At 43.5% G+C, this 26,594-nt stretch overlaps 1 protein-coding gene across 2 annotated transcripts in view; it reads right to left on the bottom strand.

The window, feature by feature from the left end:
* Rad51b (RAD51 paralog B) overlaps window positions 1-26,594 on the bottom strand; it is a 520,188-nt gene that overhangs the window by 129,359 nt on the left and 364,235 nt on the right. Inside the window, exon 9 of one of the 2 annotated variants that reach the window (XM_029484371.2) lies at window positions 24,678-26,393. The exons of the other annotated variant lie outside the window; for it this stretch is intronic. Within the exon in view, the coding sequence (XP_029340231.1) occupies window positions 26,305-26,393 (89 nt within the window). The 3' untranslated portion in view covers window positions 24,678-26,304. Of the gene's footprint in view, window positions 1-24,677; window positions 26,394-26,594 lie in introns of those variants that run through there. 2 annotated transcript variants of the gene reach the window in all.

Raw genomic sequence — 26,594 nt, 5'->3', positions numbered from 1 at the left:
GTTCTAGGCAGGCTCTTCCAAAGTATGGCCACACACTATATTCCACCAGGTTGGTATATGGTAGACTGAAGGGTCCTTCTTCCTGGTGGTTCTGACTAAATTCTTGTAATAAAATTTCATGTTCTCAGTTTGGGTCATATATTCATTCCAAAGCCAAACACCCGGAAACCCTGACTGGTTGGTCTAGATTCAGAGCCAGCCTATAGCATGCCCTTAGTGTCTTATGAGTCTGTCTCAGAGTCTATGGTATACTCTCATGATGATCTGTCTTGCTACGGGCCCAGAATCAACAGGACCAAAGATTACAGACTAAAATCTCTGCAACAATGAGTCAAGATAAATAACCCCCTTTCCATTGTTTTGTTCAGAATTGTCAGAGCAATCAACAAGTAACATAATGGCCTTAGTACAGAGGCTTATGGTATTGGTGGGACTATGAATTCAGGAAGTGTTGAATTCTCAGATATGAATCTGGGTTATAAGCGACAGTGCATATACTCAGGTTGATTTGGTAGGCAAAGCAACAGTAGGGTTAGGGACGGACCTAACGGGCCTTACCACCAAGCATCTGAGACAGATAAATGTGGGAATCCTTCTCTACCTTAAACCTCTGCTTTGCAGTATGTGAATGTTCTAGGCAGGCTCTTCCAAAGTATGGCCACACACTATATTCCACCAGGTTGGTATATGGTAGACTGAAGGGTCCTTCTTCCTGGTGGTTCTGACTAAATTCTTGTAATAAAATTTCATGTTCTCAGTTTGGGTCATATATTCATTCCAAAGCCAAACACCCGGAAACCCTGACTGGTTGGTCTAGATTCAGAGCCAGCCTATAGCATGCCCTTAGTGTCTTATGAGTCTGTCTCAGAGTCTATGGTATAGGATGACCAGTAAAAGAATGAGTCCAACCACTAACTCAGTATTAGCAGTGGACCTCTAACTCTTCTGGCTAATGATAGCACCATCCAGAAGTGCACAGGAGAAAATGTTGGGTTACATAAGACACTGGAATGCAGAGACTAGTCTGAGAAGATAAAATTCTCTTAATCAGGGAGGGAAACCTAAGAATTAAGAGAGACAGACTTTTGTAGCATTACAAAGGGGGTTATACTGTTGCCTGAATCAGTAATGTTCTGAGCGAACTTCTGCAGGGTGGCCACAGACCAAGACTGGACTAATGTACATGGTGTCCATTGGACGGGAGGAAGGGACAGACGTCATAGGTAAGTAAGTGCCTATGAGGCTCTAGGCAGAGTTAGCAGACACATTGTATGTCTAGACAGAAGACAAGAAAACACTACCTTTTGAAAGTCATTCAAGTGACTTCTTGCCAAATACTGGTAATAAAAGAAATGTGGGAAAGGAAATAATTAGAATAGAAATCCTATCATAAAACTAATAAAAATGTGTCTAATGTGCCGTAAGTGTGTTTAGTAAGGCACATTGGTTGGCTTTTAGATTTTACGTCATTGTACCTTTTACAGTGCACATATACTTTTGCAACTATAAGCTGATGTTTAAATAATGACTATTCTACTCTGTTTTAATAATACTTTCAAGATTTGTACTTGTAGTACTTATTAATTTTGGTACTTAGAAAGTGAAATAACTGCAGTCTGTTTACCTTTGGTTCCATGTAGAATAGTGGTTCTCGACCCATGAGTAGTGCCCCCCCGCCCCCCCGCCAAATCATCAGAAAACATAGATATGTACTTTATGATTCATAATAGTAGTGAAATTACAATTACTAAGTAGCAACAAAATCATTTTATGGTTGGGGGTCACCATGTCATGAGGAACTATATTAAAAAGTTATAGCATTAGGAAGGATGTAGAGTCTTAGATTAATTATAAGGATATCTGTAAATAATAAAAATAACCTTACTGGGCAGTATGAGCTTTAGTATTGAACACAAAAGAGAACCAGGGACTTTAGTCGGATCCCCACAGGACATTGCTGGATGTCTCCAATGGTAATATGCTCTGAGTCTAAACACAGGGGGAGAAAGCAGAGGAGAGACACACAGAGGGAAATGGAGCGAGGCCCTTTGCAGGAAGCAATGTTTCCAAAGAAAAATATTTTTATTGTTTGTTTGCTTAGGAGGAAAAGAGGTTAGTTTATACATAATTTTCTCTAGAAAACAAAACAAGTCAGAAAGCAAGATATCTGAGAGTATCAAATTGATAGTGTAACAGCTATGGCAGAAGCTATTAAAAACCTGTAGCTTTCCCAAACAGGTAAAATGGGAGCACACATACTCACCTCTAGAATCAAGAATAAAAGCAAACCTGTCAGACATGGCCCGTGTGTCCCTCCAGTTCTACTCTGGTTCCTTCTCCACCCCACCTCTTGCCTTTGCGGTCTGTGGATCACCTTAAGAGGACTCTCCTGGGCATGACCCCTGGAGAACATTAGCAGGAGACAGGAAGGAGGCCACCTCAGCCAGGGGTGCTGATGGAGTAAGTACCTCTAAAACACTGTACAGTTCTACAAGTTTCTTCATAGCTACCTATTCCTTGAATGCACTCCCTTGATTACACAAGTCTGCTGAGGCTGGGCGGTGGTGGCGCACGCCTTTAATCCCAGCACTCGGGAGGCAGAGGCAGGCGGATTTCTGAGTTCGAGGCCAGCCTGGTCTACACAGTGAGTTCCAGGACAGCCAGGGCTACACAGAGAAACCCTGTCTCAAAAACCAAAACCCAAAAACAAAACAAAACAAAAAAACCCCCACAAGTCTGCTGAACCAATTAGCTTACCCCATCTTTTTCCTGATAACATTCTAGCTGATAGGGTAATAGTAATAGCATTTAGTTGAAGAATCATTATGCTATAGAAAATGTTCTAATGGCAACCTGTACCTCTTCTTCCGTCTACTCCTGACATCTATTACCCTTTTTATTGGAACTGATTGCAGGCCAACCCCGGCCACAAGGAAGACTCTGCTCAAAAGGACCTTCTACCCACAGAGATGCAGAAGCCTAGGACCTGGGATGCTTGCCTTTCATCACAGTAGTCCATGCCAGCTTCCCCCTTTCCTTCCCTCAAATTCCTGCCTGTCCTCAAAACTTGCTACCCATTCTTTTCACCAGTGGTGGTACAAGTAGCACTTGCCAATGCTGCCCAGGACAGTACTGAGCGCTGGGTAAGATCAGTTAACCAACACTATTAAATTATTAAATATTACTATTTAATGAAGGTGAGGAAGAGCAATACCCCAGTGAGTACTTGTGAAGGAACCTTGCTCACCTAGTCCCCACAACGAGCACAACACCGGGCACATAGCGAGCTCTGTGAAAACACCTGCTGACGTGAGTTATGGTATTGAAGTCTGAGGTCCACAAGATAGTAAAAGTGTTTATACATAATTTTCTCTAGAAAACAAAACAAAACAAGTCAGAAAGCAAGATATCTGAGAGAAGCTGTAGTTGTGAACTTCAGCTGTGCATGTCTGCTGTGTTCTTGGCTTCTCTCCCACCCTTGTCTTTTATTCTTATTTTATTTTTTCATTTAATTTGAGTCAAGGTCTCCTCAACATCGCCCAGACTGGCTTCAAACTTGCTATGCATCGCTAGCTGACCCCATCTTCCTGCCTTTTGAGTGCTGAGATAATAGGGCTGCACTACCATGGCCAGCTTCACTCCTCTTAACAGAACACCAGTGATGTCTCTGCGGTGGGTTTTGACCTATTTTTGGAATGTGGACTTCCCCTTTGACATTCTGATGAAAGCTCTGTACCTTCTCCACATCAAAAGATAAACACAGCTCAAGGACTACAGGTTAAAAAAAATAGCTGAGATGTTCTATGTCATCCGGAGCAGACAGTTCTGATGTAGAAAAGGGCAGAACATAAAGTACTCTAAAGGGAATCTGAAAAGATGCATTCCAGCCCAGACTCCCTAAGAATGGCAAACAGGAACTGACTAAGCACGTGACTCAGCTGTGCTTTACATACACTTTATACACAGAACCTGAGATACTTTATATAACTTTTTACTTGCCTGTATTTTGACTTTGAGTAGAATTATCTGGTATCATGCTGACATTCAAAAGTCATAGATTTGGGAGCATTTCAGATTTTGAATAAGGAATGCTCGACTTGGATCATCTTTCATAAAAAGAAGATGCCAGAACTTTAGTAGCCCCGACCAAATGCTTGGTCTTGTACCTGGTTTTCTGCTGCCACTAACAACCCACGACTTGCACAGTCCTTTATTGGATGCACTTGTTGAACACTGAGCGGCAGATCAGGTACGATGCTAGCTGCCCTGAGAGACCCATCGCTTCATAAACAGTTTTCCTTAGAAAAGCCGTAGGAACAGAGGGAGCTTCACTTACACCAATGAGACCATCTGCAAGTGTGAAAGACAACTGTGGTGGAGCATCTGGCCTACTGAGATCACGTATAAACAGACAGGCCAAAGGCAGCTGAGAAGTTTATAATCTACAAGGAAACCAAACTTGAACAGAAATACAGTGATAAAAAAATTAATGGGGAGAAATGAAATAGCAAAGCAATTAGTGAAAAAGAGATACAGTCATCATGAATCTACAGTAGGAGGTTAAGGTCTCCCTCTTAAATATTTCATTACATGATATGGAGGTGTATGTCATAGTCTTTCATGGAATCAGAAGATGCAGCTTGACAACCAGAGCAGGCACCATCTAGTCCAGTGTCAGCTTAGGTCTCTAAGAGGCTAGTCCATCTCAAAAGGACCAGTCCCCATTCTGGACCTGTGTGCTGGACTCTGTGACAGGTATTAGAGACAAAGAGATGAATGGGGCAAGAAGCATAGGATCTTGAGAGAGACAAGCTCCTCTGAAATTGACTATAAGACTCTGTGGTATCCATGATAGCAGGGATAAACAAAATCTGTAAGATGACACCTGGAAGCTGCATCGTGTGACAGCCCGGATGTGTGTGCATGCTGGGAATCACAGGATTTGCTAAGTCTTCGTGGGCTTGGATGATCCATCATAATAAATATCACTCCAGTGGACTTTACAATAGAAAACCAGATGTTATTTGAGAACTTCCAAAACTGTACTGTAAGTATATCACATACATGTACTGGGATGTTGGGCACAAGTCAGTAAGCATGACTGTTTTCATTCTCCAGAACTCAGTGAACTCCAGGTGACACTAGTGACTGGACATACCTGGGCCAGTTCTTTCTCAGCTTCTTCCCTGATGTTTTGGGCTGCCTGTGTAGCTTCTAAGGACTCACAATGGACTCCTCTGGTCAACAGGGCCTCTGGGCTCTTTCCACATGTTCTCTTAGTATGTAGAGCTCATGGTTAAGGGTAAAGCTAGAATATTCAGATGTCTCTGTTCCTGCTTCACTCTGAGAGGAACAAAACGTTCTCTGGTGAGCTAGATTTCCCTGACAACTTTTTTTGTTTATTCTGTGCCTCCTATCTGGCAGACCTAGATCTTGGATTTGAGGCCAGTGTTTGGTACATAGTAAATACTGCAGGATTTACTGAAGGATGAAGGAACAAAAGAAGACTGCTCACATCTCTGGATATCTAATCGTTAGTGCTTCATGTATATGTTACATCTCTGAATGGTCGTTGGTGGCACTAAGAACAGAGCTCATCTGCCTCAGGCTGTCCAGCTGATGCTGGCACCAGGCTCATCTGTATACTACCTCCCTCCAGTCTCCCTTTTCCAAACCCCATGGGTTCCTCAGGCTTCTGGGTCAGGAAGGTCCATGTATCACATCACTGTGCTGTGCCTGGAGAAAAGCAGCATTTGCCTGTATAGGTCAGCTAAAGGCTGACCTATAAAAGCAAGAGTCTACACCAGCCTCTTCCTTCTGAAATCCTCATGTGCCAATCCACTGGTGAAGGTTGTTAAAGCCATCAGCTAACAAACAGCAAAAGTATCCCCAAAGTCCAGAGCATGAGCACATACTTTTATGTGCTTTGCTTTTGAAGACAGGGTTTCTCTGTGTAGCCTTGGCTGTCCTGGAACTCACTCTGTAGACCAGGCTGGCCTTGACTCAGAGATCCCCCGTCTCTGCCTCCCAAGTGCTGAGATTAAAGGTGTGCGCTGCCTCTCTCCAATTTCAAGCTATTTTCATAGAAGTGTGTTTTATATCTGCTTTACCTAGTTATCCTCATGCACTGGAGGATAAGGTTTTGCTTTGGATCAAAACTGCTGGGATTAGAGCACAATACTTTTCAATCCACTCAGTCATGTTTTCCAACTTGATCTCCATCATGGGAAGGTACATGGCTGCGTGAGTTTGCATAGGTACGTTTATGGCAGTGAGGACGTATGTGCCAGTGTGTAGCAGTGGCAGAATTTGCTTCTAGAAAAGCATTTTCTCCTGCATGTTTTATTTATTTATTTGGAAAAGCCTACATATAATTGAGCACATTTTTGGACAGCCACAGTGAGCCACCAACGCACACACCATGTTTTCCCTGCTTGCATCTGCATTGCACCTTTGCACAGAGGTCCACGGGTCCCACTAGCTCCATGCTTACTTACTTTGACCCCTTGGCCTGTGGAGCTGTAGCCTTTCCAGGAGCAGCCCTTCACATTGTTATATGAGGTACATTTTAACCAGCTTGTCAAGGCACTGCACTCTGGGTAATCATGCATGGTTAAACCCTATGCTTCCTGCTTGTAGATGTTCCTCCCATCGCTCCACACACAAATCCCAGCAATCCCCTCACACCACCAACTTTGAAGTGGCTGTTCCTACAGAGACCTCTATTGGTGGCTGAACTGTCACAACACAAACTGCCAGGAGGGTTTTGCCTTTCTACTGAGTGCATCTGGGAAACCCGGAAGCAAGACGCTGGCTATTAGCTGCCCCTCAGATCGATCTAGACCAAACTTTTCCCACTCTGCTCAAGCTCAGGTTAGACAATCAAAACATATAGCTAGACTCCACCGCATGTGAGCTATATCACTTCATGTACAAAGCTTGCAGAATGGCATAATGATCAAAAACGTAGGCCTCATACCTCAATAGGACGTGCAACCTAAAGGGGAGAGAATTTTGTGCTTAAACAGAAGCCTGGTGGCCCTCGTGCTGACAGACAGAGCGCCTACTGTGCTTACTGGTGGCTGTAACTGAAGAAGAGGCAGCAACACCAATAGACACATGTGGAGGGGAAGGAAGGAAAGAAAGGCCAGTGGGACGCTGGAGTAGAGATGACGTCAAAATACACTAAGGCTGGACAGATGGTCAAAATCCTTGAGCAAAATTGTGCACCATGCCCTTCAAATCCTTGCAAATGGCCACTTGCATCTTGCTTGGACCTATAAGTAAACAGGCAAAAGTTCAATGCTGTTCTTTCAGGCATAGATTAAAGGATGAACCACCTTCTTCTTTCTTCTTCTTCTTCTTCTTCTTCTTCTTCTTCTTCTTCTTCTTCTTCTTCTTCTTCTTCTTCTTCTTCTTCTTCTCCTTCTCCTTCTCCTTCTCCTTCTCCTTCTCCTTCTCCTCCTTCTCCTCCTCCTCCTCCTCCTCCTTCTTCTCCTCATACTGTATTTCATATAGTGATTACTATATACAAAGTATGTTCTTAGAGAATTGCTAAATGTTAACTCATTGGCTCCTCACAGTGTCACTTTGGAGCCAGAATGACCACTTTAAGGGTCTTCACTGCTGCTGCTTCTCCTGCTGGCTGTGGATCAAACCCTGACATTGCAGAGCCACTCAAGAGGCAACAGAGAGAGGAGAGCAAGGACCAATCAATAGTGTCTTCTCTGTGCTGTTTGAAATCTTCTAAAACTACCACTTACTAAACTGGTCCCCAAAGTCCCTGTGGCCATCGCATTCCAGCACTCAAATGGAGGAAACAAAGTATATAAAGTGACCAACTCAGAGCTACATTGTCAGATGGTTAGCAAAGGAAGGCAGTGTGCATGGAGCGGTGCCAGTGGGGAGGGGCAGAGCAGGGCCAGTGTTTGACAAGAGAGAGATTGCCTCTTTTCAGGTTGTAGGGCTAAAGCAGGGTACAATGTAACTATGCCTCACCATCCCTAGCTCCATTTCCCTTTGTTTGCCTTAGACTTTCTTTTTAATTGAATGGACTGTGGGGCACCAGACAAAGAAGGAGGTGTTTGCTGCGGGGTGAGGGTGGACAAGGAAGGCAGGGCTTGCTGCACTACTACACCAGAAGCCAGATGAGAGACCGGCTGTGAGTTCATGAAGGGCTGGGAAAACTTGCACTGTGCACTCCTGTGACCCGAAGGGAAATTTCCCCCAGACCTTTGGGTTCACAACCCACAAGTTTAAGAACTGTCATTTTGATACGTGGTAGACTACTCCCAGGGAGATGTTTGACACTTAACGACTTGTGGCCACAGCAGATGACGGGGTGGAATGGCTAACTTCATGAAAATTTCCAACTGGAGCAAGTAGAACTTTTTACACAATAAGACCAACATGCAGACTAGTTATTTTACATAGGGAGTAAACAAGAGAGGATGTGTTAATTTAAAAAAGAATGTGGTGTTTGGTGGTACATATCTTTTGGTACTCTTAACCAAGAGGAATGCTGAGAGGGCAGAGTGGCTGGGGCAGCAAAGAAGGGCCCTTCCCCTTGGCTCTGAGCTACAGCCACCCGGCAATTAGAGCAGACACCATTTTTATCCAATCATGTGATTTCCTGGTCAGGGCATCTTGGAGCTGGTAACTACTTACAGTATGCTGCTCCACAGAGAGCCTCCAGGCTTTTTAAGTCAATGTCTTATTGCTGGGAAGAGACACCATGACCACAGCATCTCTTATAAAAGAAATCGTTTCACTGGGGCTGGCTTACAGTTTCAGAGGTTCATTGGCAGGAAGCATGGTGGCACACAGGCAAACATGGTGCAGAAGAGCGGAGAGCTCTTCATCTGGATACACAGGCAGCACGGACAGACACTAGGCCTGGCTGGAGCATATGAAACCCCAAAGCCCACCCCTAGTGACGCACTTCCCCAACAAAGGCCACACCTCCTAATCTCTGTCCAATAGTGTCACTCCTCGATGATCAAGTATTCAAATATCATATAGAGGCCATTTCTATCCAAACCACCACAGATGGCAAAACAAAGCCACACTAAACAGTGTTCAAATCAATATCCTGGGCTTTTTGTTTCTCTCGGTTTAAGCATTTTCACACACAACAGGGAGCATTCAGTTTAACATTCAGTTTAACCTTCTGTTGTGCTCAGACTTCTGGTTTGCTGTGTTACTGCACACAGAGACAAAGACTGTGTCGCGTCAGTTCTGGATGAGAAGTTCTCTATCAGTTCTAACCAATAAGGGACAAGGAAAGAAAGGAAGGACAAGCCAAGCCAGGGCTTGAGGAGCGAGTGGAAAAGCAGGGCTCCGAGGGTAGGATCCGGAGCAGCACATTGGTGAGCAGAGGCACGGCTGCCGGAAATCCTTACCCTGCCTCTGTTTTGCAATGGCTCAAGTTACTAGCCCTCCAGAGTCCTTCATTGCTTTGTTTCTAAAACTGAAATTACATCCCTTTAACATAGAAACTCCTGTAGTTAGATGTAGACAGTGGAGGTAAAGCACTGGCATATTAATCACTCAGTAAATGACAGCTATTATTATTCTCTGAGACACGTCTAGTGGGACCCCACCTCACTGAGCTGAGTTTACAGAAGCAAGAATTTAGGAGGGTCCAGAACTATTCTAAGGAGGTCAAGAACACTGACATTCAAAGGGAGCCAGAGTTCTGAGTTCAGCCACCCAAAGGGTCTACAATTAATAGTAAGAAGGCTCCCCCCCCACGCCCCCCCACCGAAATGGACTCCTAGATCCAGCCACAGGAAGTAGTTGGGGTGAGAGGATTCATGTCACCGAGACAACTGGCTTGGTTCACAGTTTTAGTTACTATGTTTTGCTTTAGCTTAAGCTTGAGAGTGGCTTTCAATAATTGTAAAACTTTCCTAAGCTTCTTGGGTGGTATATATACATTTTTTAATTGTAAAAGTACCATAACAAAAAAGGTGCCAGATTAATAAAAAATAAATATATACAGCTCAATTAAATTTATATTTCAGATAATGCTAGCCTTGGTAGCCCATGCCTGTAATCCCAGCACTTGGGAGGTAGAGACAGGAGGATCATAAGTTTAAGACCTGGCTACATTGCAAGTCTGAAGCTGGCTTGGGTTACATGAGACCTTGGCTAGAATAAAATAAATAAATGAACACAACTCAGGCAATGAAAGATTATGTTTTAGTATAGGTACATCCCCAATCTAAGAGCTGGGATGTATTTTAAACTAATTCTGTGTGGTTGGTTTCTCTAAAATTATAATTTCACTGAGTACCCTGGATTGTATTTGACAAATCTTGACAGTGTCCAAAACCTTGCCCTTTTTAACATGCAGAGTAACAATGCTCACCTACCTTCCCCATCCACAATTAGTGTTGCATTGGAAAATAAGATACAAGAACAAAACAAAACCCCACATAATTTCCAGGTCTGTTATTTCTTAGTAAGGCAGTTCTAAATTCATAGACTTTTCTTGTGTTTGGTTTAAAAAAATTACTTACCCACACCGGAATTTTTTTAATTAAAATTTTTTTAAAATTTTCATCTTAGTACAGATTAAAAAAAAAAAAAAATGGGAGGGGACTTCCCCTCTGATGGCATCTAAATAATTATTGGTAGGTTGACATTTAAGACATGACATTTTTAAGATTACTGGCCCTTACATTTTTAGCTTGTCTAGAAGGCCAATAGGATAAGATATATTCTTCTAAAAAAATCTCTCTTCCTTATTCTTTATGAAAAAATAAAAATTACATTCCCCCAAATGAAGCAGTACTTTCTTTGGCAGGTTCAATACCACCAAATACTATGAAATCAAACTTTGAGACTCAAAGGGCAATGTTCAATTACCACTGAACATTGGCCACTGTGTCTAGCTCTCACTGAGATAGGGCCATTCACAATAATCCCAGAGAGAGGTTATCCATGCCATAAACAAGACCACACAGTAGGTGGGCCAGCAAACAAATACAAAACTCCCTCTTCCTTGGTAACATCGAAACCAGCTGAATTCATCCCATTTCTTTTTTTTGTTTGTTTGTTTGTTTTTGAGACAGGGTTTCTCTGTTATAGCCCTGGCTGTCCTGGAACTCACTTTGTAGACCAGGCTGGCCTCGAACTCAGAAATCCGCCTGCCTCTGCCTCCCAAGTGCTGGGATTAAAGGCGTGCGCCACCACGCCCGGCTCTCATCCCATTTCTGACTGGGAGCCAAAGATATCCCTACTTTCCAAATATCTCTGAACAACTCTAAGTTCTTCATCATCTTAAATTTAGAAATATGCACATTGTAGGGCCCTAGCACTTTTATGCAAACACGTTCTGTAGTTGTTTTGTTTATCTTCTCATATCTTTTTTTTTTCCCCTAAAGCTACTCAAGAATGAGATTGTACTCTAGAAGGTCAGCAGTTGACATTGCTGTCCTTTTCTTGTTGAAAGGATAATGCTGAACTTCAGGGCCAGGACGCAAGGGTCCACAACCTAGCACAACTAGACAAACAGAAGAACTAGTCCAGCTTACCAGCCTGGACAAATCATTTCCTACTCAAAGAAATGCCTTTTATTTTATTTTTTAATTAATTAGATAGTTTTATTTTTAAAAAACTTATATAATTGTTTTTGCCTGCATGTATATATGTACACTATATGCACACAATTCCAGAAAAGGCCAGAAGAGGGTGTTGGATCCTTCAAAACTGGAGTTACAGACAGTTGAGGGGGGCTTATATGGTTGCTGGGAGTTGAACCCAGGTCTTCCTCGAGAGAAGCCAGTGCGTTTAGCTACCAAGCCATCCTTTTCTTTTAGTAACATCTCTAAGAAGTCTTTACAGAAGACTTTTCAATTCCATGCAGTCTACAACAAAACTCATGATGTCATATTGAAATGACCACCTAGGCCACCGGCCCATTGTCTCTTGAAGGTAAGTACCTTGTTTCACTGAGTGTTAGCAGTGCCTGAGGAGAGACGTACCTAAGTAGACACGTGGATAAATGCTTGATCAGATGTTTAAAGTGACACATAAACTCACTGAGGAGAGCTTGAATTTTCATTTTCTGTATATCCTCTTTATAATCAGGCAAGGTAAACAGATGTTGACATGTAAGGAGAGTTCTGCAGCAAATAACTGCTCAGTATTTTTAATGATGTCCTGTCATTTGGAAAACAAAATTACTGAAAAATCTTCCTATATGTAAATGTTAATCTTAGGACGTTGTGTACTCTGGGCTTGAGACTAGATGTCTCAAGTGACTTCCTGGGTGGCCCCTCCCTAGATAGACTTTACTCTGCACTTCAGCTCGGCTTCCATTCCAATTACGATTGCTGGTATTTCTGAAATCAGTCCAGCTAAAGTTCTAAAATTGGATTGAGGCTCCATAAATTTACTTTAAAAAAAAATTACTCAATTGTATACTTACAATGGATGAATTTTATGGTAAATACATTAGACCTCAATAAATCTATATAAAAAATTAAGTATCTAAACAGAGAATCCTTTTAATTTTCATTTTGACTCCTCTGCTCCTACCAGAGCAGGAGATAGCCCGGTTGCTCCTTGTTAGCCTGGAGGTGAGTCCACTCTAGTGGGAGTGTGCAGGCAGGTCACCAAATGTAAACAGCTCTACAAAGGTCACCACAAAGGCACTGTTGTTCTGTCTCATAGCAAAGAGGGAAAGGAGAGTCGCCACAGAATATCTACTCTTTCTTGTATCCCTAATTAGAAACATGTGGAAAAGGCCCACCCACAGCCAATCAGCCAGAAAGGCTCTATTTCTTCTGCCTAATGTTGCATGTTGGCTAAAGGAAGACCTTTCCCTGGGCCTGCCATGGAATGGTTTCAAATTATTAAAGCATCTCCAAAGGCCACCATCAAAGTTACCAGTGGATTTTTACCAGTGGTTCCCCATGATTTGAAAAACATTCTCTTGACCAGCACATAACCTGTGCCCGGTTGGTAAACTGGAACCAGCTCCATTTGTTTGCCCAGTTCAACCTGGCTGTGGACCTCCTGCACCCTGCCCAGGATTGTGCACTGCTCAGATTCCCTTGGGTATAGGCGAAATGCAGTCCTTACAAATGTAGAAGGTCTGTGGCAGCACAGCTCAGTCAATGCCTGCAGTCCTTGTCATCCATCTAAATTGAGCATGGTGCTCTGATTTTTCCATTTTACAGATGGAGAATACAGAGCCCGTACCTAAACAGTCTCAATGAGAGTCAAGGAAATGAAGGATGGGCTGATAAACTCTATTTGCTAAAATGTCACTCATGTTTAAGATATACTACCCAAAGAGCAGTAGGACTGTTCTCACTCAAATTCATTGTAGTACTGACTTTACATCAACTCTGGAAGACAGTGACTTGTTTTAATATTAGTGTGAGTAAAACTCTAAATTATTTACACTCACACCAAAAAAGGCCCTTGTATAACAGAGGGAGCAACACATGTAAAGACTGTCATGCTGGTCCAACATGGGGCCTTTTGCAAAGATCAGATAGTACAAGAGCCCAGCTTTGATGTGACCCAAAGCAGGCATTTAATCTCCTATGTGGAATAGAGCTATAGTTCTTAGATTAATTATTCAGCCACAGATCTGTTGCCAAGCTGCTCCAAACCTTTCCTAATGGGAAATAGAATGGCCATTTACCTCAAACCATGTGGTAGAACCAACTTGTGCCAGTGACTCTGCATTCCTTCTTCACTTACAGATTCACAGAGGTCACTGAATCAGCTCTGTGCTTTGGGAGCAAAAATTCTATATTCTGAACAGGTTTGCTCGTTCAGACACAATACCAGAGATAAAGAGTGGCTGATTCTTAGACAGAAAGTGAGCCAACTAAGAAAATGAGGAAGTCAGTTTTCCATGTGGAGACCCGATCCTCACTTGAGGATTGAGATATAGGGAGTAAAGCAAGGTGAAGGCCAGAAGCTGTCTGTGAACCCAGACCTACTGTCATTAGCTAGCTTTTTACAGAACCCTCACTGGGTTTTGACAACTATTGGTGGCAGTATTGGGTTGAAAACAGAAGCCAAATTTAGCACCGGTGATTCTTGCTAAATTTGAAATTTGAAATTGGTTTTCTAGGATAGTGACCACCATTGCCTGTCACAGAGACTAGAGGATGGAACCTTGGACTCAAAAGGATAATCAAGAATGAACTCTTAGCCTTCCCTTTGTCTCTGTGGTTTCAACCAGTATCAAAACAAAAAACAAGGCCCACCAATTTGGTATGGGATGAGGTGGCACTGCCTTCTTCCCCAAAGCAAAGTAATATCTTAACATCATGCTGCGCTGTAGCATCAAGTATGCAGAAGTTGAGTTTCTACCATACATAAATGTTAGGAACTAAATGATCAGCCACTAATGTGAAATCAGACTCTCTGAAAGACACAAACACATAGGAGACTACCTTTAAGGGCATTTCCGACCTCCCGGACTGCCGAGGCATCCTGAGAGACAGTCTGAGACTGTTTTGTTAACCTCTCCTCCAAGAGGTATTTGGGCAGGGCTGAGAATCAGAATGAATGCATGAGAGACAGAGGCTGGGGGTGGGGGTGGGACAGAACTGTCTTTGTGGCACAGGCTTATTTTTCTCTAGTTAAGACAATTATAGTGAGCTTGTCATTAGTATGCTTGAACTAATTTTTCCAGATGCTTCTCTGAAGAGTGATTCTGATCCAACCTTTCCCAAACCAGAAGTTGAAGAAGAAAAAAAAAAAAGAGAGAAGTTTTAAAAAGCTAGTAATGCACATGGAATGGTGCTGGAGCTCAAACCAGGGCAAGCACAATACCATTGACCAGTTTTTTTTCTCTCTCTCTCTCTCCTTTTCTCTTTCTTTCTTTCTTTCTTTCTTTCTTTCTTTCTTTCTTTCTTTCTTTCTTCCTCTCTTTCTTTCTCTCTTTCATAAATGAGGCAAGAGAGAGAATGGAGCTCACCACTAAACTCATAAAATGGAGATTCCCACAATTGGGGAAATCACACCCTGCGAGTGACGGAGGAGTCTCACACTTGGACAATGACATTATTAATAAGGATATCTCCCTCTCCCCTGCCAGCTAACTAGTCTCCAGCATCTTTAAGCGAGAGCTCTCTTTCACTTGTATGACATACCCAGTCCTGAGTTTACTCTTCTAGGTCTGACAAGGCTGCAGCGATCGGAGGCCACCAGGGCCTTTAGTTTTCTTTCTCCTAGATTTCAAATTAGCCAAGGGAAAAAAGAAGGAAGCTAAGGACCCTGGTACTGAACAATCATGGCTATTGTCATCCACTGTGTGCGCTTTCTATCAGCAAAACCATTTACATCACTGCAGATCTATGCAGCTCTCACAATCTCCCCGACTGTCACTCAACCTATGATGACTCCAGGGGAACTGTAAGCCAGAGGTGAAGGCTTCCTTTGTTTCCATCTCTGTGGTAGGATGACATGTGGTCCTGAGTGCCAAGGTACTAAGATAAGAGGGATGCTCAAAATGCCCAGATGGCTGGAGAATGAAAACCAGAATACAGAGCCAAATCTGCACAGCAGAAAAGGGCCACTGTGGCCAGGCTGGAAGTGGGGTCCTTGTAGTCCACAGGCAGCGGAACTAAAGGGAAGCCATCCCCCAACTCAGCTGGTGGGAGCTGGGCAGCTTCCCAGCTGGAAGGAACTCTCAAACACATCCCTGTAAGCTACCCATGAGAGACAGAGACGCTGTTAAGAACAACACACAAAAGGGGCTGCTAATCAAGAGGAACTTCAGCCTTAAGAATGGGATTCAGTCATCCTTCCAGAGATGCCTGCCTGGGCCAAGGCCCAAGAGAATGACATTCAGCTGCTGCATCCCTCTTTGGGGCCCAAGTTGGAGGCACTGAAAGAGAGATTCACAAAGGAGGCAGATGGGAAGGCCCCATGGCCATGCAGTGCGGTTCCCATGCAGAACACCCGAGTCGACAGGTAGAAGCAAGCACAATTGGAATCAGCTGCTTGGAACAGAATCAACATTTTAAATAAGAAACTAGCAAAGGGACTGGCAAGATCGCTCAGGGTGAAAGTTCTACACAAGCCTGGAAACCTGAGTTTGGTCCTTGAGGTGTAAGGGAAGAACTGCCTCTACAGTTATCCTCTCCTCCAAGAGTCCAACATGGACCATTGCACCCACAGAGGCACAAAGGCACGCATACAGGCACACACACACACACACACACACACACACACACACACACACACGCAGTGACCAAAGACCTAAAACTCACACCCTACCCTTTCCCCGTAAACTCTGAAAGGGTTCAGTAGGCATTTGGTGACTGATGCATAGGGGCCAGAAGTCAGCAGCCTCTGATCTCTGCCACCCCAGGTTCTAACACTACCAGATGTCCCAGCCATGAGAGTTTCTGTGGCTCTTCAAACACAGGCCTTTCGTGTAGATAGCCCATTGGCCTTAACCGTCATTTCTCATGCTTAGTGTTTATAGCCCAGCTGTTTGCTAACAATGCCCGCCACACTTCTTTCCTAATGCTTTCAATACCATCCAAGTTGCTCTTAGGAACATTTTATCTTCCACTCATTCTAAAAATAGGAAAGCTATGACATCACCGAGTAAATCAGACAGAACAAGCTGTAGAAAGGGAGACACTGAAAGCTGCAGGACTAGGCTGGAGATGGACGTGCTGCAGAGAGGACGGAACTGCTAATGAGGTATTCTCACATAACTGAGGTTAGGGCCAGTTGACTAAAGGCCAGAGCTGAGCTGTCTTTTCTTTCTGCCCCTTGTTCTTCTCCTACCGCCCCCCCCCCCCCCCCGCTTTCTTCTTAGTGTACCTGACACCAGGCACTCAATGAATGACAGGTACATAGTGGTGGGCGAATGAGGGCGGGGAGGAGTGTATCTTCATGGTCCATAAAGACTGATCTTTCCTTCCTATCGTGCCTTGATGGCTGGGTGGGACAAAGAGACAGCAACAGAGTCTTTGCCTTCTGGGCTTTGGATTGTAATGTGTTTTCAGTGGAAAGGCGGCAGGAAGAACAGTAGATGAGTTCTCTACTCTGCTTTGCACACACAGGGACACAGGCGGCTGGGAGGCTCCCAAAAGTGCAGCCAGGCATTTTTTCTCACTAATGTGGGTATGGTTAGTGCTGATGTTCTGAGTAATCTCACCACGGTGTTTATAGTTTACGCTTGGGTAGGATACCGTTCATTAGCTAAAATGCAGAACAAAACCATATTTACCCTCCACTGCGTTGCTGTCCCATATGGAGTTGGACATTTTTAGATGGAGAATAGGTACCTCCATAAATGAATGTGTGATATGCTCAACATGAGCAACAATAACAGTGTCAAGTTTCACAGGGTCCACATGTTGAATGTTTGGTGCCAAATATCTACTTATTTCTCCTTTAACTTCTGCCCTCTTTTCCAGCTGTAATCATGCTAGAGCCTTGTCAGGCATGGCAGTGATGGGAGATGCTGCTCCTGAGGTGATAGATACACCACCATTCCCTTTTTCTTCTTCTTCTTCTTGTAGAGGGAATAACTTCATCAGTATCTAATACTGCCATGCTCATTCAGGCTCATATCTTTGATAGACATTTTAACTCCATTAGCCAGGATCTTTTACAGCAATAGCAATGCATTTAGTAGTGTTGCTTTGAGGCTGGTAAGATGGCTTAGTGGGTAAAGAGCTGGCTGGCTCTGTAAGTTTACTGACCTAGGTTCAATTCCATGACCCACAAAAAGATAGGAGGACAGAACCGACTCCACAAAGCTGTCCTTTGACCTCTATAAATACTCTCTCTCTCAAAAAATATTTTAAAATGCTGCTTTCTTGGGTTTGGTGTCACAAGACTGGAATCCTGACTATTCAGAAGGCTGAAGCAGCCAGACTGCAAGCTCAGAGCCTGCCTGGGCTGTGTAAGAACTTCCAGCTCAGCCTGGGAAATCAGTGAGCTACTGCCTCAAAAAGTGGAGGATGAGGAGATAGGGGTGCTAGAGAGATGGCGTGTTTGTAAGAACACACATTGTTCTTGCAAAGGACCATCTGTAACTCTAGTTCCAGGTGATCCAGAGCCCTCTTCTGGCTTCTGTGGGCATCAGATATACATATGGTACATCTACTCATGCACAGGCAAAACACTCATACACACAAAATAAAATAAAGTAAATAAAGAAGGGAGAGGTATGTGGGATATAGCTCAGTGCTATGGGTGTGGGTGCTGGGAGGCTTCAGAGTGGACAGAGTGTGCCAAGGCCATGGGTTTAATTCCAATACAGAAAGAAAGAAAGAAAGAGAGAGAGAGAGAGAGAGAGAGAGAGAGAGAGAGAGAGAGAGAGAGAAAGAAAGAAAGAAAGAAAGAAAGAAAGAAAGAAAGAAAGAAGAAGGAAGAAAAAAGGGAGGAAAAAACCCTTCTTTAGGGAGATTTCATAAAAGATTATGATGATGATGATGATGATGAAGACTATGTAGATGGTTCTAAGCATAGACAGAACTCTTTGCTCTTCACCAAATTGGTAATTTTCATCTCTGAAAACACTGAAGCTAAACCTAGCAGGAACAACGCAGCCTTACGATCTTTAAAGATTCAGTGCTGCTTATAGTCCATCTGGTCCCAACCCCACGCCCTCACCTTCCTCTGCATTTCATCTCTGTGTCTGTGTTTCCTTCCTACTTGATAACAAACATTTTTTTACCTTTGGCTCTCCCCTTTTATGACTCAGTGTTCCGAACTGAGATAAGAATGAATAACGGCCACCCTGTGGCTACTTTCAGTGCCAGGGCCAGTGTCACACAGTTGAGCTGGCTCAACAGTAGAGAGCAGACACCCTCACTTGATGAAGCTTTCCATCAGACCAACGGACAGAGGGCCAACCTGAGTTTTGCTCTAAGAATGGCTTCCCTATTCCACAACCAAGGTAACTCTAGGAAGAATCTGCTGACATTTCTAAGAACACCTATCTACTGGTGACACAGGAACCTCACAAAAAGTGTTGCTGCTGCAAGGATCTGTGGTTAGACTGGAGACTGAGAAACTGCTGCAGGGCCCCTTGTTTCCTAGGAGTCTTCCCTCTGAGGACTGCCTGTGAATGGGCCTCGGCGGCTGCTTTTCCAATAAGACTGCATTTGGTTTCCATTCGATTTCATACCAGAGATTAACCCTTAGCAAGATGGGCAATACTAGGCTCCGTGGTTCAGAAGATGGCCGACTTGGGTGGCAGGAAGCTGAACAGTCTACTCTGGAGAAGAAAATGTTTGTGGGTAGCAGGCTTCATTCCCAAGCCTTAACAAAACAAAGCACAGAAACAATGCAGTTACAAACGCCAGTGAAAGAAAAAGCAAGGGATAATGGCAAGTCATAGTACCGGGAAGGGCCCACAAGAAATCTCCATTTGACTAAGTTGGAAGCCTTGTTTCTTAAATAGTTACACAACCCCTAAGACATTGTTATGTAATATGGTCTAAGGGCAGAGTAAAGTATTTGGAAATATCTCTTGTAGAGCCTTTGTATTATCTTCAGCAATGAGAAAATGAATGAGCTTTTGTTTGTTTGTTTGTTTTTGTTTGACCTGGCAGCCTTAAGATTTGAAGGTTTGTTAGGTGGAAAAGGTAGAACGGGATGCAACTTGAGTTTCTCTGGCAAAGAAACGCCCCAGGACACTGGTTCATGTCTCAAACCAGACACAGAACTTTCTATCAGTGCAGTTTGTCAAACGCTGTACCAGGCATACTTCCTTCTCCCCCTGACAGTAAGGAAGGCAGGCTGGATAAGCTAACACAGTGGAAGTGTTCTGACGTACAAAATGTCCCAATGGTGTGTCCTCTGTGGTAACAAACAAACAAGGCCGAGCTGGGAATTATGTAAGGCTATCTTCGATACTATTTAGAAAACAAGGGGAAAATGCCATCTGCCCCGCGTTCCTCGAGAACATCCAATCAAGGGCCCGGGCAGGCTTCCTGGCTTCAGACTGGCTATAAATAAATTTAATAAGGATGAAAAAAGTCACAGCATCATTTACAGTTCTCTCTCGTCTCCAGCTGACAAAAATCCAGTCCAGATGTTTGTCCTACAAGATCAACAGTAACTGTGTGGAACTCCCTCTGGAGTAAGAGAGCTCTGGGATTGGTTGGAAAAGAAAGGGAAAGGAGGTTGGCAGGGCGGGCGTGGACTAGCCCTGTTTGATACTCACTTGACAGAGACACAGTACTTAACTTATTTTGTGTATAAGTATCCTAGTTTATGTAGCCTTCCCCTTCCTCATCCCTCCTTTCAAAGCCACGGGGACTTGGCTTGTGAAGCTTGCAGTGGTTGTTCCATAACCTTTGCTTTTAAATTAAACAAATGACCTCAGATTTTGGAGCGGTTGTTGACTCGGAGGAAAGTATGCCATTAAAAGCGTGCCAGAAACAGATTTAATTGGTGCACGTCCCAAAAACTGCCCTAAAGAACACAGGCTTCCCGCATATAGATTTCAGGGTACCTACTCAAAGGCCGCGAGGCTTTGTCAAAATTTGAGATGTGAAACAAGCCAGCTGAAAGAGTCCGTATCAAAAGGGTAAATTCAATTCAAGAGATATTAATCTGATTACCTAAGTATGGCTGCGAATCGGATATGGTCCATTGTGCGCTCTTGTTCAACCTGGACAGCTGGAGGAGCCAATGGCTTCCTTTCCCCTGACATATAATTAAGTTTTAAGAGCCGATCAAGTTACGGATACCAAGTTTTAAGAAATATTTCATTCAGGGGTGGCATTTACAGTGCTTGCCTGTTGCAAGAGTCATTGTTCATTTTACTTCCTTGAGCCATGCTGGAGAGTGTGTGGATCAGGGCGCAGGGGCTTGGTGTTTGTGTTTCAGGCTACAATAACCGCCCTCTGTGCACCTGCCTGGAGGAGAAACCAGTCCAGCCGCCTCCCAAGACAAAAGAGCCCTGTTTTAAGTGCTGAAAACCCAGACATGAACTGACCCTGTCAAATTCCAGTTAGGGAAAAAAAATCAATATTTTTCATCCAATCCAAGGGAGCTGGGTTTCCTTTCCTAGCCACAAGTAGTTTGAGCAAGAGTGACTGGACAACAGAATCATCTCTTTTCTCATGAGTCTCTGCACTCTTCTAGATTCCTGCCCTGAAGGTGGAACTCACAGCCTGGTATACCATTACCTGTCCCTTGGGGTCCATACACCTTTTTTTTTTTTTTTTAACCTCTTTCTCTCCCAGACAGCTCCCAATGCAATCTGACTACAGCCATAGAAGCATACCTTCCCAAAGCAGTGTGTTACCAACGTATGTTGACAAAGATGTCCCCAGTACACAGTTGTCACAAACTGCAGGTACAGTCACCATTGTAAGAATGCTTGCCAGTAGGCCAAGGGCTAAGACTACACTCTCTCGATTCCTATTATGGTTTTTTAATATGAGTTGATCAAAGACCAGGGCTAATTTTAGATGTTTTCTCTTGATTGTTCAGCTTTGACTCATACTAATTGATATGGAGGATGAATAATTACACCAAACTCAACTAAGAAGCATATCATAGAGGGAATCATTTCTTGAAAAATCTGAAACAGCCAACCAGGTGGGGTTTCTTTTGAGCATTTCACCCAGGTAGCAGATGAGCAACCAGAAAAGGAAGGTGACTAACTTAATTTGAGAGCACAAGTTGCTTCCAACAGCAGAAATGATCTGTGAATTATAGTTTCCTACTTCTTGGAGAGGAGTGGGAGATAAACTATGATTTTGACAGTTATCTTAAACTGCCATTGGTAATGAGACCCTGGCTAAAAGTTGGTTTTTATTATGCCTGCTGATAACCAGCTATAGTTTCAAGGGTTAAGGCTTTCTCAAGACTGCTTCAATAATTACTCCAAACTCCAGCCCCAAGGGGCAGGAAAACCAGACGATCAGCATAGAAAAGCCAGGTTCCCTGACATAACACTACACCAGGATGTGATTGATTGATTGATTGATTGCGTCTGTAGTGAGCCTAGGAACTAAGCAATAGTTTATCTGATTTGGTTCTCATTAAAAAGCTACCCATGAAAAAAAGAGCTGACCAACTCAGGTGTAAGCCACACTGAGCTACCTTGGCCAGGCTGGTGACTTCCTGGGAAAGCATGGTACTCAATCTGAGCTACCAGTGGATGTGACCAGGGACAAAGGCAGTCAGTCTATCAGATAAGATCCAGGGTACTGCATACATGTTGAATCAAAATACTAGTCAAGGAACTGTCTTAGTTTTGTTCAGCTATCCTGTGATGGTAGCCCTTGCAATCACCATGGAGACCGACTGACCTCCATTTCTCCCTTAATAGCATTTACTTATTTACTTATTGGTGAATACATGCCAGACATGCATGTCGAGGTCATTGAACAACTCGGTTCTCTCCTTGTCCTCAGGTGGGTCCTGGGAATTGAACTCAGGTTGTTAGGGTTTGACAGCAAGTGAATTATCTGCTGATCCTACTACTGGACTTGAACATCCCCCTTATTCTTGACAACTCATTAGTTGCTGTACAACATAACACATACAACAACAATTGTTGTATGTGTATGTGTATAAAATCAGGTCATTGTCTATATCTTTTATTAATCAACTATAGCACAACACCCGGCCAACTCAGGCATAAAGTTGAACTTCATTATGGCATGTAGAAATTCTAAGGCTCCAAACAGAGAAGCTGAGCAGTAGAATTGACCTTTATATTTTAGTAGGGCCAAGGCTGAAACTGGTCTTCCTATCCTCTGAGCAACCAGTAAGGTTTTTATATTATAGGTGCTCTACACTGAATGAAGGGGTGGATTAGTGAACAAACAATTGAAAAGATGGAGCCAATGCTCAAATTTGGGGTCAAAGGTCAATGAGATGATGCAGTGGGTAAAGGTGTCTGATACCTTGTACAATGATCTGTCTTTGAGCCCTGCAATCCACCATGGTGGAAGAAGATAACCAACTCCTGCAAATTGTCCTCTAACCACACACATGCTGTGGCATGCACACCTCAAAAATAAATAGATGATAGATAGACAGACAGACAGATGGATTTGAGGGTACAGCCTCACTTTTCTTGAGATGTAAAGAATTCTCTAAAGAGAAATGAGAGAATTTGGAACTAGACCCAATGCCAGACATACACATCCCACTCAATGAGATGTGGGAAATGAACGGTAGAACCTGTTTCATTTTCAAATGTCCTATTTCTAATGTGTTTTATATAACTTAATTGAACGGTTGTTTGTACTATGCTTTACAGAAAATATGCTAAATATTTATGGCTTATAGATTCAAAACGCAAAGACAACTAGCATAAAAAAATGACAAGGAAGGTGCCAGATGCCCACAGAGGGGTGGTCTAGCCTGTGCTTGCTCTACTCATTATCACAGGATGAAGAGAGAAGCCTGTCTGAGGCTCAGAGGAGAATATAGCACCTTGCTTTGTAAAGATGGAACACAACCCTACAAACACTCTGAAAAGGCCAACAGGTGTCACTTAGTGTGGCCAAGGGAAAGGAGGGTCAGGGGTATAGTCTAAAATGCCCCATGACTGGGGCAGGAAGAAGACAATGTGTCTTCCAGACACCATAGGCTATCATAATAAGCCCAGCGGCATATATGAATGACTTCCTTTCTAGTTGTTGGTCAGTGTGACTCAATAGAAACACCACCCCCCACCCCCATCAAAAAAGGCTATTGTCATAGTTCTTGGTTACCCAGTGGAACTTGATGGTAAGATCCTACTGCTAAAGATACTACATACCTGAGTCACAGACATAGACAAATCAAACTGGTATCAACCTGGAAGTCATCCCCACCCCTACCTGACACCATCCACTAGATTTCTTAGTGCTGAAAGGTCCTCTTCAGTTACCAAGGGAGAAAAGGAATCAATTGTCCTACACAGCTGTGACCTCTGTGGGCTACAATAGGATGCCTTGACAAGATAGTGCATGTTATGGGAGTAACTAGTCACTTCTGATTAGATTTAAAGCCTGCACTGTGACAAGACGAAGCTTGTGCCTGGTACCATAAACTGGGTGTCTTAGTTAGGGTTCCTGTTGCTGTGATGAAACACTATGACCAAAAGCAACTTGGGGAGGAAAAGGTTTATTTGGCTTATACTTCCACATCACTGTTCATTATTGAAGGAAGTCAGGACAGGAACTTGAACTGGGCAGGATGCTGGAGGCAGGAGCTGATGCAGACACCATGGAAAATGCAGACATCTACAGCTTTACTCCTTATGGCTTGCTCATCCTGCTTTCTTATGGAACCCAGGACCACCAGCTTGGGATGGCACTGCCTACAATGGGCTTGTCCCTCTCCCCATACTCTAATCAATCACTAATTTAGACAATGCCTTACAGCAGGACCTTATGGAGGCATTTTCTCAGTCAATGTTTTCTCTTTTCAGATAACTCTAGCCAAAACCCTGTGGCCAGCTAGATCATAGGCCCCAGGGTGGAACTTGATTGCATTCATTATTCCACCAAATGGACATACTAAATACACTGCCCCCAAGTTCTTATCTTTATACCAATAGATTAGTGAACCTCTCAACCCTCATCAAAGAAGTTTCTTTTTGTAGTAGACGGCAATCAACACAGAGACTCACAACTGGTAAACGTGCAGAGGATAAAAGACTGGAATAGTCTTTTTTTTTTTTTAATAAAAAACAACATTTAATTGGGGCTGCCTTACAGGTTCAGAGGTTCAGTCCATTATCATCAAGGTGGGAGCATGGCAGTATCCAGGCAGGCATGGCACAGGCAGAGCTGAGAGTTCTATGTCTTCATCCAAAGGTTATTAGTGGAAGACTGACTTCCAGGCAACTGGGGTGAGAGTCTTAAGCCCACACCCACAGTGACACACCTATTCCAACCAGGCCACACCTCCAGAGGGTGCCACTCCCTGGTCTAAGAATATACAAACCATCACATTTCACTCCCTGGCCCCCATAGACTTGTTCAAACACATGAGTCTATGTGGGGCCATACTTAAACGTAGCATAATGCAAAATGCATTTAGTCCAACTTTCAAAGTTCTCATAGTCTATAGCAGTCTCAACAATGTTAAAAGTCCAAAGTTCAAAGTCTCTTCGAGATCCATCCAATCACTTAACTGTAATCCTCAAAGAAAGACAGGAAACCAGCTGAGCAAATTCCAAACTCTGCATCTCCATGGCTGATGTCAAAGCAGTCTTCAGATCTCCACTCCTTTTTCATCTTTGTTGACTGCAACAAACTGCTTTCTCTGGGATGGTTCCACTCCCTGTTAACAGCTTTCCTCAGCATGTATCCCATGGCTCTGGCATCTTTAACATCTTCGAGTCTCCAAGGCAATTTCAATGTTACAGCTTCTTTTTTCAGTGTCTGGGATTCCACTTGATCTTTTGGACTCCTCCTAAGGGCTGGCATCACTTCTCCAGCTCTGCCCTCTGTAACACTCTAAGCTCAGGTTGATCCACTCGACTACGGCTGCTGTTCTTGGTGATCATCCCATGGTATTGACATCTCCAATACACTGGGGTATTCCACTCCAACTAGGCTTCACCAATAGCCTCTCATAGGCTGTCTTCATGGTGCCAAGCCTCAAATCCTTTGCATGACCCCTTCAGTCCTGGGCCATCAACTACAGCGGAGGCTACACCTTCTCCAATGGCCTTCCATGACCTCTTACAGTGCTAAACCTCAGCTGTTCTTCATGACACCTTCATGCCTTCAAAACAAGTATCACCTGGGTGACTCTTACACATTACCAAATCCAGCAGCAGCACCAGGTAGAACCTTGGCTATCTCAAGAACACATCTTCTTTGTGTTCCCAGAAAACAATTCCCAGAAGATTTCACTTCAGTGATGCTGGTCTCTTCTTAATCATTGCTGATTTCTTAGCTTCAGCTAACCAGCATCAATTGCCCCAGTAGTTCCTTCAATTCTTAACTCTAGAGCGAGAGCCATATGGCTGAAGCTGCCGAGTTCTGCTGCTTGCAGGAACTAGAACATGATCCCCTTGTACAATTAAATTGTAACTGGCTTTCTGTTTTCCAAATCCTTATCACATCCATATTACCCCCCCTTCCTCCAAAGCTCAGGGATCACTGAGGAAAAGGAGGCAGGACTAGAGGTAGTGAACACTGCAGTGAAACAGTATTATCTGGACACAGCAGTACCATTGCATACGTGAACTCATGGAGGTTATGACTTCATGCCTGAGACTTGAGTCCAAGCCAGTTAAGTTCCCAGTATAGATGTGGGAGGGGCTCCTGAAGTCCCACTCCTAGCTGAGGCACTCTTGGCAACTGATGCCTTCTGGGGGAGGAAGAGTCAGTTTTCTTCAGGGATGCAAACACCCTTCAGGAATGAGAGAACACCCATCCTATACCCATGCACATGCAGACAGCACCTAGTAGACTCTGTGTTTAAGAAAAAAGAGCACATGAAGTTGGGAAGGAAAAGGAGTAGATAGGCTAGGGAAGGAATTGGAGGGAAGGGAGTAGGGTGGGTTTGATCAAAACACTTTAATTCTATGTATGTGTGAAATTCTCAAACAATAGAAAAGGAGAGAAAAACTTATATGAGTGGAAACAACAACATAAAGATTCTAGGCTTGATCA

The sequence above is a fragment of the Mus caroli genome, unplaced genomic scaffold (genome assembly GCF_978045245.1).
Source record: "Mus caroli unplaced genomic scaffold, Mus_caroli_1 scaffold_14, whole genome shotgun sequence".
In the NCBI taxonomy this organism is placed as follows: domain Eukaryota; kingdom Metazoa; phylum Chordata; class Mammalia; order Rodentia; family Muridae; genus Mus; species Mus caroli.
This window is presented reverse-complemented; position numbering and strand designations above follow the sequence as displayed.